At 42.1% G+C, this 14,397-nt stretch overlaps 2 protein-coding genes across 3 annotated transcripts; both read left to right on the top strand.

Annotated features, from left to right (window-relative positions):
* The first annotated feature begins 3,123 nt into the window (after nt 1-3,123).
* LOC145455331 (uncharacterized) lies at nt 3,124-4,972 on the top strand. Its single transcript, XM_080333294.1, has 4 exons — nt 3,124-3,785; nt 3,855-3,945; nt 4,046-4,273; nt 4,697-4,972. Exons 1-4 carry the CDS (start codon nt 3,755-3,757, stop codon nt 4,923-4,925), a joined length of 579 nt encoding a protein of 192 aa, XP_080189420.1. The 5' UTR covers nt 3,124-3,754; the 3' UTR covers nt 4,926-4,972.
* A 4,752-nt stretch (nt 4,973-9,724) lies between these two features.
* Nucleotides 9,725-11,343, top strand: LOC145455330 (uncharacterized). 2 transcript variants are annotated; one of them, XM_080333292.1, is made up of 5 exons: nt 9,725-10,051; nt 10,268-10,427; nt 10,489-10,568; nt 10,625-10,743; nt 11,159-11,343. In XM_080333292.1, the coding sequence occupies exons 1-5, from the start codon at nt 9,910-9,912 to the stop codon at nt 11,318-11,320; spliced, it is 663 nt and encodes a 220-aa protein (XP_080189418.1). In that variant the 5' UTR covers nt 9,725-9,909; the 3' UTR covers nt 11,321-11,343. The 2 variants fall into 2 exon arrangements, with proteins under 2 accessions (XP_080189418.1, XP_080189419.1); XM_080333293.1 differs by lacking the exon at nt 10,625-10,743.
* The last annotated feature ends 3,054 nt before the right edge of the window (nt 11,344-14,397 follow it).

The following is a 14,397-nucleotide window of genomic DNA, read 5'->3' on the forward strand; positions in this document are numbered from 1 at the left end:
AACTTTGTCGCGAGTTGCGGGCTCAGCCGCCGTAGAAAATAAGCACGCGCTCTTATTTCGACGGTGCTGTTGCAATCTTTTCTAATCGTTCAACTTCCTAATTTAACATACTCGTGTACCAGATGCGTAATTTATCTTGGGATTGACTCAGGGCGCTGTATGATATCCAACAAGCCCAGAAAAAGAATGATTCAACCTCAAGTTGATAACTTGAAGATGGATGAACGAAATGAAGATATATTTGATAATTAAATTACGATATGTTCACAATACAAGATGAATAACAGAGAACATGACCGCTAGCCCGCCAATACCACTGACATGCTTGACATTACGAAAGTACCGGCAGGCCAAGAAGAGTAGGCCTATGTATTATAAAGATATCTGATTGATGGAGTATGTTAGGGCGTATCCTTCTTCTTTATATTCTTTGTATCTTGGGTACTGTATATTGGGCATCTGCGTCTTGAGTTGAAATGATAAACTGAGTTTTCGAATTTGAGAATATCTTAGCAAAATGCTGTCAGTACACATAGAAAACACATATGTGTAGGAAGTATCTTGATGTGTTCTTCAAAAGTAATAACCAAGAACCTATACCAGGGGTCGCCAACTCAAAACGGGTCGCGGGCCAATTTTCAAATTTCGCAGCGGCCGCGGGCCGCATGAATTCAATATCGGTATAAACTAGGCAACCATCGTTTCAAAACTCTACGTCAGTCCAACGCCGTGCTACTTAATTTAGGCAATGGGCGTAGTGACAACAAAAGAAGTAATATTTTATCAAGGGAATAAAAATACAACACAAAATCATTATCATTAATGTCATTTTATTTTGAAGTCTGAGCTGTGCACAATACTGGAAACGCTTTTAAGCGAATAAGAACTCGATATTGGGGCTAGCGAGATACGTTACTAGCTGAAAGACCATCTCCACGTAAAGCTTGATCTTGTGGGGAATCCCTAAGCCAGTGGTTCTCAAACACTTTTAGACACGCCCCCTTAATGATACTGAAAACTTTCGCTCCCCTTATCGTCATATCACAAAATGCAACCAGAATGCTAGAAATCCCAACGGATAGTTTGATGGCATTGAAGGTTATGACTGTTGATATACACAAAATACACGGACCATACACACAATTTAAATTAGATGTAAATCGCGCGAAGCGCGAAAAATTGTTCAGTTGACCGCTGCTCCGCGCCCTTTTCAGATGCTTTCACGCCCCCACAAGAGGGGCGCGCCCCCCAGTGAACCACTGCCGAATGCCATTTTATAGGCATCTCGATCTTGGCAGTGTTTTGGCCATTGCACGTTAAGGCAATTAGCCCAGCCCATTCATTTCAGCAGATTATTCTTCCTCGATGGAATGCTGTAGCCATCTCCAAAGCCGTTTTAGCTAGTGACGAATAGTGATGTTGGGCACAGGAGAATAGCTTATTTCGAAACAACAACAACAATATACTTGAAACTGCATTACAAAATGGTTTTATCAGCTTTCTTCCGAAATCTCAAATCACGTCGCGGGCCGCAAAATATGACCTCGCGGGCCGCATGCGGCCCGCGGGCCGCGTGTTGGTGACCCCTGACCTATACTGTTACGAAATCATTAAGCTGGTTCAGAACAGATAGGCCTACGTTACGAGTGTACGACTCGGTGTCCCAGTGTGCAGCAGAACGCAACTACCGCGATCGTGAGCGCGACACGATCGGGGAATTACCTGTTTTAGTCGTGTCGCAAAGCCAGTGTGCAGCAGCCTTTGGAAAATAAGCACGCGCTCTTATTTCGACGGTGCTGTTGCAATCTTTTCTAATCGTTCAACTTCCTAATTTAACATACTCGTGTACCAGATGCGCAACTTATCTTGAGATTGACTCAGGGCGCTGTATGATATCGAACAAGCCCAGAAAAAGAATTATTCAACCTCAAGTTGATAACTTGAAGATGGATGAACGAAATGAAGATATATTTGATAATTGAATTACGATATGTTCACAATACAAGATGAATAACAGAGAACATGACCGCTAGCCCGCCAATACCACTGACATGCTTGACATTACGAAAGTACCGGTAGGCCAAGAAGAGTAGGCCCATGTATTATAAAGATATCTGATTGATGGAGTATGTTGGGGCGTATCCACGATTAGACACCTTCTTGTTTATATTCTTTGTATCTTGGGTACTGCATATTGGGCATCTGCGTCTTGAGTTGAAATAATAAACTGAGTTTTCGAATTTGAGAATATCTTAGTGGCATTATGGTGTATTCCTTATCAAAATTCGGAGCACCGGCAAAATGCTGTCAGTACACATAGAAACACATATGTGTAGGAAGTATCTTGATGTGTTCTTCAAAAGTAATAACTAGGGCTGGGCACAATGATTCGAGTACTCGAATCTGAATCGAGTATTAATATTAATGATTCGAGTCGAGTAGTAGAAGACGATTTTTCGAGTACCGAAATTATACGCTACTCGCCACTGAAAGTTAATAAATCAATGAGAATTATAGTTTCGGTACTAATTTTCACTGTTGAATCCTTGAAACCTTGATTGGCCGTATCATAGCATACAAAACTACAAAGCTACGAAGGTTACTGAAAAGCACATTTCCGAAGTCATGATCATCCCGCAACATTGTCACCAAGTGCAATGAAATCGGTATGGTCGAAAAAATACCAAAGTATCCTCAATGTGATTGATAACAGACATTATAGTAATTGTGGTGGCATAAGAGGTAACATATTTGAACTTTGACGTATTGCATTATGTTATGACGTCATATTGAGTGATACTCGATTACTCGACTCGACTCGAAACATATTACATGATTCAGAATCGAATCACTCAGGTACTCGATTTTGCCCAGCCCTAGTAATAACCAAGAACCTATACTGTTATGAAATCATTAAGCTGGTACAGAACAGATAGGCCTACGTTACGAGTGTACGACTCGGTGTCCCAGTGTGCAGCAGAACGCAACTATCGTGAGCGCGACACGATCGGGGAATTACCTGTTTTAGTCGTGTCGCAAAGCCAGTGTGCAGCAGCCTGTAGGCTACCGAAATCTACTTCGCGATCTGCTCACATACTGCCACAATTCGAGGGTTTGTGTTCTGGTGCACGGATACAATGCAAACTATACCGCGAGACCATTTTGTGCGGCCCGCGAGGGCATTTTGCAATTTCAAGTTCGACAATATATTCAAGTGCCATATATCTTTTTTAGATTTCAGAACTTGAAGTTCACTCTAAAATTACTACAAAAACCTGAAATCTCAACAAACTTTACCATCACGTCACTTCTAAAATCTACCATGAGGTGGAAGATCGCTATGATGCCACATTTCTAGTTCATCATGATAAAACATGACCCGTTGATGATTCGTGACTGAAAATTGTGATTTTGTTTGGTGCGATCTTTCGTCAAAATACTCGATTTTGGATAAACTGGGTGATAAACTAAAAACGACACGAGTTGAGTCGGGCCAAGCGTTGAAATCAGAGATAAGGACTGGCGTCTAGGAATAGTGACTTGGTAATCCTACGGACGTAACAATATATGAAACTGTCATTGGGAATAGTAGCCTAAAGCCCTATGCACACTGGAGTTGGCGACGCAGCTGTGCAACAATAGGAGAGAATCGCAGAAATTCGATGCACATGCACACCGGAGTCGCCGAGAGTCGCGATTTTGGCGGTCGCCGACGAAATTCTTTCTCTAATTTACGTCGGCGTACCGGTAGAACATGCGCTACTTTATCGGCGACATCGTGGCAGGTAGGTCCTCGAGGGATTCTCTGAGCTACCACTTTGCGTGATAAAATAGCAGGATCTTATTCATTTTAGTGATGAAAATGAATAGAAGAAAGGCAGCTATTTCAGTTAGAGCAATTTGTGCTTACTATCTTTGTCAGGAGCTATGTCCCTCTGCAGAAAGGTGAGTGAAATGTTATTATTGCCATGGGCGTGCTCCGTTCACGGCATATGCCTATTTGAAAGAAGTCAAATGCACAGATAGCCAGTTTATGTTTCTTTAGATCATATTGGGTACATGAATTGTGGACCGAAAGAGATACTCAATCAGAATTTGTGCTAGCAGAAAGCCTTTTAGCTGGTGGGGATCCCGAGAAATGCCACACGTATTTCAGGATGACCAGTTTAGAGTTCCACACCTTGCTGATGCTCATTCATGACGACATCAAACATGTTGACACTAATTTTCGCAAGGCTATCTCTCCAAAGAAAAGATTGATTCTGACTTTGAGGTTAGAATATATTCATAATTCAGCTGTTCCCCTAAGCTCTATGCAGTACCGGTACTACTGCAATTATGTGTTCTAAAGCTCAGTTTTTGAATTTATTTCACCCGGAGAATAGATCTCGGTAATAATAAAGGAAGCCATGTAATATTGAGATGATTTATGTTCGCATGTTGTCTATTAAGGTGTGTCAATTTATAGTCAAATAGCTGAGATCATGAAATAAGGTGTGGACAAGGCTTCCATAATTGCTGTTTCATCAATATGAACATTTCTGATCAGTGAAACAATATGATCTGACAGTGACATAGTTATGGATAGTAAATGTATATTGAAATATCGTTACGAATTTCTACTTCATCAAATATATTTATGTTATTTGAGCACAAAAATATATGTATGTTCAGTGCAATAATAATCATTTTTCAGATACCTTATCACGGGAGCCGATAAAGTACAACTGTCCTTCTCCTTCCGTGTTGGTCATACAACAGTGGGAGTAATTATAGATGAGTGCTGCAAAGCAATTTGGGCCAAACTCGCACCTATTGTTCTTGCGCGGCCCCCTCTACCAGTGACTGGCTTCGAATTGCTTCTGAATTTTCTGATATATGGCAATGTCCCAACTGCATTGGTGTCATTGATGGGAAGCATATAAAGATTAAAGCGCCACTGAATTCTGGCAGTGATTACTATAATTACAAAGGCTTTTTCTCCATTGTTTTGTTAGCTGTATGTGACGCTCAGTATCGATTTAGCCTGGTTTCTATCGGTGATTGTGGTCGTCACAGTGATGGTGGTGTATATTCCAATTCCACTATGGGCCGTAGATTTGAAAATGGCACATTGGGTATGTCGTACCAGTAAACAGAAGACTCTTGTTTCGTTGGCTTTTACTAACTTAAATCTCGGCGTCAAATACAACAGTAACAGTAACAGTAGCGATTTAAGTAACAGAGGAATTGGAAACTAATGATTAGAAAAGCAATGATTACATGATGCACGATGGCTTGAATACAAAAGACCATACGAATCACCACAATCTCCCCCACCAAATAAAATTGAACACAAAATTGGTACATTATCACATCAAAATCACTTTACGCGGTCGCCGTACCATTCCGGACACTTTCTAACCCTATTAGATCGGCGCGGCATTGGCGTATCCGACGAATTGTCCTTTAATAACGACGTCTCATTCTCGGGCTCTTTATCATCCGACGCCTCGGCACGATCATTCGATGTCGGAATCATTTCAGTCCTTGACGTATCGGCTCTCGCTTCCGGTCCCTCCACATCGATGGTGGTAGGGTTCGGAGCCAAGTCTCTTACGGACACGGTGGACTCTCTGCCATCTTCGTGGCGTATTAACGCGTACTTAGGATTCACATCAAGCAGCTCGACCGGGTCGCAAAGCGGTTCAGACTTCGAAGATCGATGGAAACGTCGCAACAGCACAGAGTCGGCGAAAAGTAGCCAATCAGGAATCGAGGGTCCAATCATCGAGCGTCTAGGAAAACCAAAAAATCGTTCATGTGGTGTTGCGTTAGTAGCTGTACAAAGCAGCGATCGCACGCTATGTAGCGCATCATTCAACACCATTTCCCACGCAGATTCCGGCAGCCGCTCCGTAGCAAGAATCAATTTGATTGTTCTCCAAATCGTTTGGTTGATGCGTTCACACTGAGAATTACCAGTAGGATGATACGGAGTAGACCTGCTAGTAGCGACACCACGTTTGGTTAAAAACGTAATCAAATCTCTGGAGACAAAAGAGCTTCCTCTATCGCTATGGATATATTCGGGAACTCCTACGAGCGAAAACAGCGTCTTCAAGTTGCGCATCACGGTTGGAGTAGACATATCACGACATGGAAACACGAAAGGAAACCGACTGTATTCATCCACAACAATCAATAAAAACCTGTTTCTCCCCGCCACGGGGCCTTTGAAGTCCATGCTGATGCGTTCCCATGGGCGAGTGGCTCTGACAAGTTTATGATGCTCGTTGTTGTTGAAAAATCTAGGCTTCAATTCGGAGCATTGTCTACAGCTACCACAAACCTTTTTGACGTCTTCCATTGAATAGGGTAGGTTTTTAGATTTAACAAAATGACTCAACCTACGGATGCCCGGATGTCCTAAAATGTTGTGAAGTTCGCGTAAATCAGTGGACAAAGCCGTTAGACTGCAAATCCGAGAGATAGTGTCAGGCGCAATATTTTCTACTCCTGGTCTGTGAACAATCTCGTAGTCGAAAACACTAAGTTCCAGCTTCCACAGTGTCAATTTAGTGTTTTTTATTTTACTGCGATGCTTTTTCTGAAAAATGAACGACAGGGCCTTTTGGTCAGTTATCAATCGGAATTTACGACCATGTAAAAGGTACCCCCACTTTCTTATAGCATGCATGATTGCGGCTGCTTCTTTTTCGACAGCGGGATAATTTAGTTCACTTTTAGCAAATGTTCGCGAGGCAAATGCCACAGGTCTACCTCGCTGACTGAGAATAGCAGCAATAGCGTTGTTGGACGCATCACATTCAATTTCAAACGGTTCAGATTCGTCAATATAACAAAGGGATGCGTTTATCAAGTCTTCCTTCAGAACATTGAATGAGGTCAGGGCAGGCCCACTCAGTGGAAAAACTGAATTGCTAAGCATCGGTTTGATTTTATCAGAAAAGCTTGGAATCCACTTTGAATAATATGCGAACATACCCAAGATCCGTTTCATCTCTTTATCCGATTTAGGGGGTGGCAACTCAATCAACGGTTTCAGATGATCTGGGTCGGGTTTAATGGATCCGTGCGACACCAGATGACCCAATAGACGCAATTCACTCACGTTATAGACGGATTTGTTCTCGTTCAACGTTAGTCGACAATCAGATGCGGCTTTGAGGAAAGCTTGAAGTCTCTCGTCGTGTTCCGCGGCATCTTTGCCGAATATAGTGATGTTGTCCAAGTAAGCCAGAGTCCCCTTCAAACTGTAGTCGTCGATGAACGAATCGATAAAACGTTGAAAAGCAGCCACTCCATTGGTGATACCGAAAGGCAATCTGCAAAACTGATAAAGGGAGCCGCAAGCTTCAAAAGCGGTAAACGGCTTGTCAGATGAAGATAGCGGGACTTGGTGATAAGCAGACTTCAAATCAATAGTCGAATATACTTTACCTTTCGACACTTCATTTACGATAGTTTCAATTTTTGGCAAAGGATACGCGTCAAGCGGAGTATACCTGTTAACGGTTTGCGAATAATCAATGACAAGTCTTTTCTTGTGCCTGGAAACCTTCGTAACCAATACTTGAGCACGCCAAGGAGAACGAGAAGGCTCAATTATTCCTCCTTCGAGTAAGCGATTAACTTCGTCCTTGATGAACGATTGATCTTCGCGACTATAATTTCTTGATGGGGTGGCGATAGGCTTGCAATTGGAATCTAGGAACCGAAATAGCTGAAGAGGCTCTGCCTTAGCAGGGGACAAAGCGCACGATCGACTTTGTATTGTCAGCGGTTCTTCGTTTCCGTCAAACTCGAAGATGACTTTCTTGTGCTTCTTCATGAAATCATGACCAAGAATTACATCAGCGCACAAATCCTTAACCACCCCGAATGTGACACCCACATAGTTTCGAGATAGCATTTCGAAAGAAACAGTAAATGTGCCGGAAACTTCGGCCGTCGCTGTCTTGGACGCGAGTGATATAGTAGTGGACTGACCTCGTGGCAGAAATCCTAGTTTAATGGCTACCAACTCGTCCATATAATTTTCGAAAGACCCCGAGTCTAATAGAACGCCCACAAGTAATTTATGAATTTTAGCTGTGCATGACGCACGCCAGAGACAATTTGGAACTCCTGCTAGAAGCATGCTGGCGGTTGCTCGGATGTCATATGAACGAGGGGATCGACATACCTTTGCAAAATGCCCCTTTTTTCCGCATCTCAGGCATTCGACGTCCTTTGCAGGACAAACGCGCTTGTCTGCCACATGAGATCCACCGCAGAAGAAGCATTTGCGCAGTAATCTCGGTGCTCCAGGCTTTTCTACAGCCGCAGTAAAATCTGTCCCGTGTTCAGGATCGCTTTGCCGAACTGCTGCGATTTCTGCAGAAGCGATGGTATCAGACGAAGGAGGGTTGACATTGTACGAGCTGGCGAACAATTGGGCTCTTTCTAACGTGTCCGCAGTCTGGAAGGCTTTTTGCATAGTTAGTTCATCGCATTCCAGTAATCTCTGTCGAATTGCTGGGGACCTCAGCCCAGTGATGAAAGCGTCTCTTACAGCTTCCTCTTTATGCTTTTGAGCATTTACGGCCAAGAAGTTACAATCTTTAGACAACGCCATCAGTTTTCTAGAAAATTCTGACACGTTAACTCCAACCTCTTGCGTTGCAGTTGCTAGCAGATGTCGGGCGTAGACTTCGTTTTTCTTCTTTTTGTAAAGGGACTGCAGCTCGGTGATAGCAGCATCGTAATCATCAATTTCTTCAATAAATGAGAAGACTTCAGGCGATAAATAACCTGACAATATGGCGAGCTTGTTTACATCAGTTGAAGGAGCAGTTATAGCTTCGATTAAACTCTTCAACATCCGCTCCCAATGAGAGAATATCTTCACACTATCTGCAGAGTCTGGTAACACGTCCAACGTTGGAACTTTAATATACTTCTCTCCAGACATTACTACAGGCGATCTTTCTCCAAGCAGCGAGATAGAATTTAAGTTAGTAAAATTGTCGTACCAGTAAACAGAAGACTCTTGTTTCGTTGGCTTTTACTAACTTAAATCTCGGCGTCAAATACAACAGTAACAGTAACAGTAGCGATTTAAGTAACAGAGGAATTGGAAACTAATGATTAGAAAAGCAATGATTACATGATGCACGATGGCTTGAATACAAAAGACCATACGAATCACCACAGGGTATTCCATCGCCTAGCCTTTTACCATCCTCTGACATAATCATGCCGCATTACTTTGCATGTGATGATGCATTTCCACTAAAACTGGGAATGATGAAACCATTTCCTGGTCGTTATTTAGATGCCAACAAAAAAAATTTCAATTATCGCTTGTGTAGAGCAAGACGTGTGATTGAAAATGCCTTTGGGATACTTGCTGTACGTTTCCAAATATTTTACAGGCCTATAAATTGTCATGTTGAACGTGTTAAAGCAATCGTGCAAGCTGCTGTTGTGCTTCACTATTTTATACAGAACAAGAATGGCTCAAGGTTGATGTCATCATCAGCAATTCAAGGGGATAATGTGAATAGTGATGGCCATGTGTTGGATGGAAATTGGCGCTGGGCAATCCCGGAAAATGTCAACTTGCACCAACTCTCTTCATTTGGCACAAATTTTCATACTCGAGATGCTGGCTTCTACAGATCTCAGCTATTGAAGTACTTCCTGACAGTTGGTGCAGTTCCCTGGCAACAGAACCAATGACTATTCTTGTGTATTGAGTAAATTGCAAATGATTCGTGAAGTTAGAAAGTGCACAACTGCACATTGATGTATTGGCATTGAAAGTGAATAACACTTATCGTTTCTCATCATTCTGTTATTGCTGCAATTGATCATCTGTTGTTGTTGTTTTTAATAGTCTCATAACAGAGTTTACTACTGATTATGGATACTGAATTCAATAGAAGATTAATTGATTTGATCTCACAACATACCTGCCTTTGGAATGTTCAGTTACCAATTCATAAGAAGCGGCACAAGTTGGATGAGGCTTGGACCACTATTGCCGAACAACTTTCTACCAGCAGTAAGAATTTTTGTTGCATGCCTAGTTTGTTCGACGATTTTATTTATTTGTTGATATTGCAACTCCCTTCTATATTTAACATAGAAATTATCCATGGATTTGTTACAAAGAGCCTCATTTTACATCTGTATCCTGACAATATATCAAGTGTACTATTACTTGAACCACACGTTTTGTACTTATTCATGGTTTTCATTATGACTGTCTTCATTCCAGTTGATGTATGCCAGAGACGATGGAATAGTCTACGCACTCAATACGGAAGAAAGCATAAAAAGCAGCAAGATGTTCCCTCTGGGTCATCAACTCAGCCACCAGAAACATGGCCATACTATACCCAGCTGAGTTTTCTTGATTCCGTTATAAAACACAAGGAGTAATGACAACATCCATATACATTTATTGGCATTTGTTTTAATTTCCTGTCTTAACTTCAGAACTGTGGACAATTTTTTTATTCTGACTGAAGCGGAGACTGACACATCTGCTGCTCATGCCTCCTTGGAAAGGGATGAATGTATGAACTGAGTTTTCTTTATACTCGACTGTGTATGAACTAATTTGTTGCACTAGTGGTTTCAGAGGATTTACCAAACACCGAGACGCCAAAAGACACACCAATATCCCAGGGGGAGCACTTCAGTCTTCGAAAGAGGCCTTGCAGTAATGGAGTGGATAGAGGCAGTGTCCAAGTGACCATTTTGACTTGATATATTCATTCTAAATGTTGTGACCAGATATATTGCATGTAGATTTTAGTGTACTCAATTCTCATCCAACTAGTCTGAGTGAGAGATGACAGAAGCTGACTCGGCTATCCGAAACTTTAAGTTTTATGAGTGCCTTCTTAGTAAGGGGTAGTCCATGGCCATTGGCAGAGTATTTATGACCCATCCATAATAGAATAATAAGAGTTGAAATTGTTTACGTAATTGTGTTATAAGAGGCATATATGGTGTGGACAGAAAGATGAACTGTCTTCTATTAGTAGTACCATTGTTGCAGGAGAGATGGTTTTACTCAGCTCTATGAAGTTTATGGCCAGTGTTGTTTGCTATGTTGGAATGTACTTACATTATGTAACTAACCCTTTATTCATATATTTAGGTGGAGATGATGAAGATGTTGAAAACTTCTACTGAAGAAATACAAAGAAGGCCTGATCGCTTTGAAAATTTCGGCAAATTTATTGCAAGCCAGTTGAGAGCTATGCCTGAAGAAAAAGCAAATGAGATCATGAAAAATATATCTGTTTCACTCTTTGAGTGACTCAGAAATCCGTGAATGTCTGATGTATTGGTATCCGTATACTACCAGGGCCGCTAGAATTTATCGCCGTTAGATGTCGCGAGAGTGAGCGATTATCGCGATCAGTGTGCACTAGGTCACGATTTAGCGAATCGCCGATAGCGAGAATCGTGTACGACAGGGTGATTCGCCTGTCGCCGTCGGGTCGTGAACTCAGTGTGCAATGTGCATAGGGCTTAATATATCAAAATCCTGTAGCTTGCGTTGCGTGGGGTATATCTCATCAGTTCAGTATGGAAACCATTAGCATTCTTTGGCCTCCGTGACGTATATTTGGTTAAATCCTAAGTATTATTTGTTATCTTTATCCATGTTATTATCAGTGGCGAGTAAGGCAGTGGTACCCTCCACAGCTGTATCACTAATGGGTAGGGCTGGGCACAATGATTCGAGTACTCGAATCTGAATCGAGTATTAATTTTGATGATTCGAGTCGAGTAGTTGAAGACGATTTTTTCGAGTACTGGAATATACGCTCCTCGCCACTAAAAGTTAATTTATCAGCGGGAATTATAGTTTCGATACTAATTTACATTGTTGAAGCCTTGAAACCTTGAATCGCCGTATCATAGCATACGTAACATATAGTACAAAGTACAAACGTTACTGGAGATAGCATATTTCTGAAGTCATGGCCATCCCACAACATTGTCACCAAGTGCAATGAAATCGGTATGGTCGAAAAATACCAAATCATCTTTAATGTGATAGATAACAGGCATTTTATTTTTTGTGGTCGCATAAAAGGTACATATTTGAACTTTGGCATATTAATTCTGTTATGTCGTCATAATGAGTGATACTCGATTACTCGACTCGACTCGAAGCATATTACATGATTCAGAATCGAATCACTCAGGTACTCGATTTTGCCCAGCCCTACTAATGGGTTCTTCGGCGATTGGACAGTTCTATTCCAGACAAGGGCGTAGCCAGAAAAAAAATTTGGGGGGGGCGAAATTTTTGATGAGTCAAAGGGAGATACAGAGCGTTTGTTTCAAGATACCGCCAGCCGCCACCTGATGTAGAAGCCTCCTACTTTCCCACGAATTTGTGTCGGTTCACTAAAATTAAGATGAACGTCACATCTGCATACTTTATCGCGGCGTGTCTGGTGTATCGTTGTAACAAAGATTAAAGATATCGCTCTCTAGAGTATTACGCCATCGAAACAGCTATCCGCAAGAGGTATCATCGGGCTATGGGCATTTTCGCAATATTTAGTTTTCTTTGGTAAGTTTGTTTTTATGACCCCGGGTGTTTATATAGCTCAGTGGGGTGAACTCTCGTTGCGGTCTCAAAAATGTTGCTACTTGAAAAGATAGTGATCTTTCTTCTCAGCAAAACATCAGTGATTGCTTTAGTGTTATTCGTCTCATAATAATCTGGTAACTTCTGAGTTCTGACCTGATGCCGGCCAATCACGGCTGAGTGGACACGACTTTCAATAGGCTAGTGATAACACAGTGTCTATACCCAATATCCGCAACCATTGGCTAGCTTTCTTGCAACAACATGGTCATTGAAAACAAATCATAAAACAGATGTGAGCAAAATTTGAATGTATTGCCAAAAACTATGAATCAATTCTATTTCAACTCTATTCGTCGCCTCGCGCCTGCCATATTCGTAACAACTCGATCGATCTTGTCCTCGTTCATCCTTTCGCGATGGCAATGAATCACACATAAATCTGAGAGGCGATCGGAAGTCATTGTTGAGCGTAGCCAGGTCTTGACCCGCTTCATGGAGGAGAATGACCTTTCAGCCTCCACCGTTGTTGCTGGCAAGGCCAGGATGACCTGGATCGCACTGTGCACGCTTGGATAATCCTTAGCACTCAGAAGAAGGTCAAGCAAACTTTCCTGGTTAACTTGGGAGTTCAAAGACGATCTCCAGAGAATTACTTCGTTACCAAGGTTATCCAAAGAATACAAACGCTCAATCTCGTCTAACTTGGCTGGCTTGTTTGGTGGAAGGATGGATAGCAACGCAAGTAATGAGGGGTTGTCCCTGAAACGTTCCCGGAGAGAGTTACTCAATCCGTCGATGTACGGGACATATACCGAACGCCGGAAATATTCCAAAGCCGATTCAGCACAGACGTTAGCACGGTAAACTTGTACCTCAACTATTCTAGGCATTCTCAGCTCTTTCTACTCCGAGTACTTCACAGGTTTCTTTGTATATCTGCAGCGAAACTTCCGGGTCGTTGCGGTCGCGGTCAAGAATGCTCTGTAGAGAATTAAACAAGCTCTTCACGCATGGCATGCTGATACCAACAGTCTGGAGCTTGCGTGCTAGTGGTTCTATAAGAGCCGAAAATCTTCCAATCAAGCAAACAGCATAAGCGACCTCAGATCTTTCTAAAGCAGTTTTCAAAGAGAATGCCTTTCTCCTAGTCTCACTGCTTGTTTCCCTCGACAAAGAACCAAGAGCATCTAGTACACGCAGAAAATTAGACTTGAAGGTGCGGATGCTCTTATATTTCTCGGACCACCTGGTTGGGCAGAATAACGGTATGTTAATCCCCAAAATGCTGCGCCTTTTGGGACTATCTCTGAAAAAACGGATTGTTTCCCTGATGATGTCACAGGTGTTTCTGATTACAGGAACTTTACTTTGGTCGTTAATGACCAAGTTCAAACAATGAGAGGCACAGTGTACAAAGATTGCTCGAGGGTACTTATCATGAATGCGTTTTTGTACACCACTCACGTGACCTGCCATCGTCGATGCCCCATCGTATCCCTGCCCGACCAATTTTTGAAAATCCAGCCCAATTGTAGAGAGATGAGATAAAATACTTTCAGAAATTGCTTCTGCGGAAACGGAATCCATTTCAACAAATCCCGTGAAACTTTCGTGTACTTTATCACCTTTCACATACCTCAAAACAATGCTGAGCTGTTCTTTTCCGGCGATATCGCAAGACTCGTCGGCTATTACAGACACGAACGATTCGTTAGCCTCAGCGACGATATCTTCAACAAGCATATTGCCGGCAATCCTGAGCATCTCATTTTGTATGGTAGGGC

The sequence above is a fragment of the Botryllus schlosseri genome, chromosome 14, assembly GCF_051294905.1.
Source record: "Botryllus schlosseri isolate E-star chromosome 14, Bs_hap1, whole genome shotgun sequence".
Lineage (NCBI taxonomy): Eukaryota > Metazoa > Chordata > Ascidiacea > Stolidobranchia > Styelidae > Botryllus > Botryllus schlosseri.

Excerpts from the sequence above, each read along its gene's own strand:
- LOC145455331 (XM_080333294.1), top strand. The coding sequence starts at position 3,755 with ATGCGCTACTTTATCGGCGACATCGTGGCAG. Across the intron at positions 3,786-3,854 it reads TATCGGCGACATCGTGGCAG|TGATGAAAATGAATAGAAGA; the intron begins GTAGGTCCTCGA and ends TATTCATTTTAG. Across the intron at positions 4,274-4,696 it reads AGATTGATTCTGACTTTGAG|ATACCTTATCACGGGAGCCG; the intron begins GTTAGAATATAT and ends ATCATTTTTCAG.
- LOC145455330 (XM_080333292.1), top strand. The coding sequence starts at position 9,910 with ATGGATACTGAATTCAATAGAAGATTAATTGATTTGATCTCACAACAT. Across the intron at positions 10,428-10,488 it reads TCCGTTATAAAACACAAGGA|AACTGTGGACAATTTTTTTA; the intron begins GTAATGACAACA and ends TCTTAACTTCAG. Across the intron at positions 10,744-11,158 it reads TGGATAGAGGCAGTGTCCAA|GTGGAGATGATGAAGATGTT; the intron begins GTGACCATTTTG and ends TCATATATTTAG.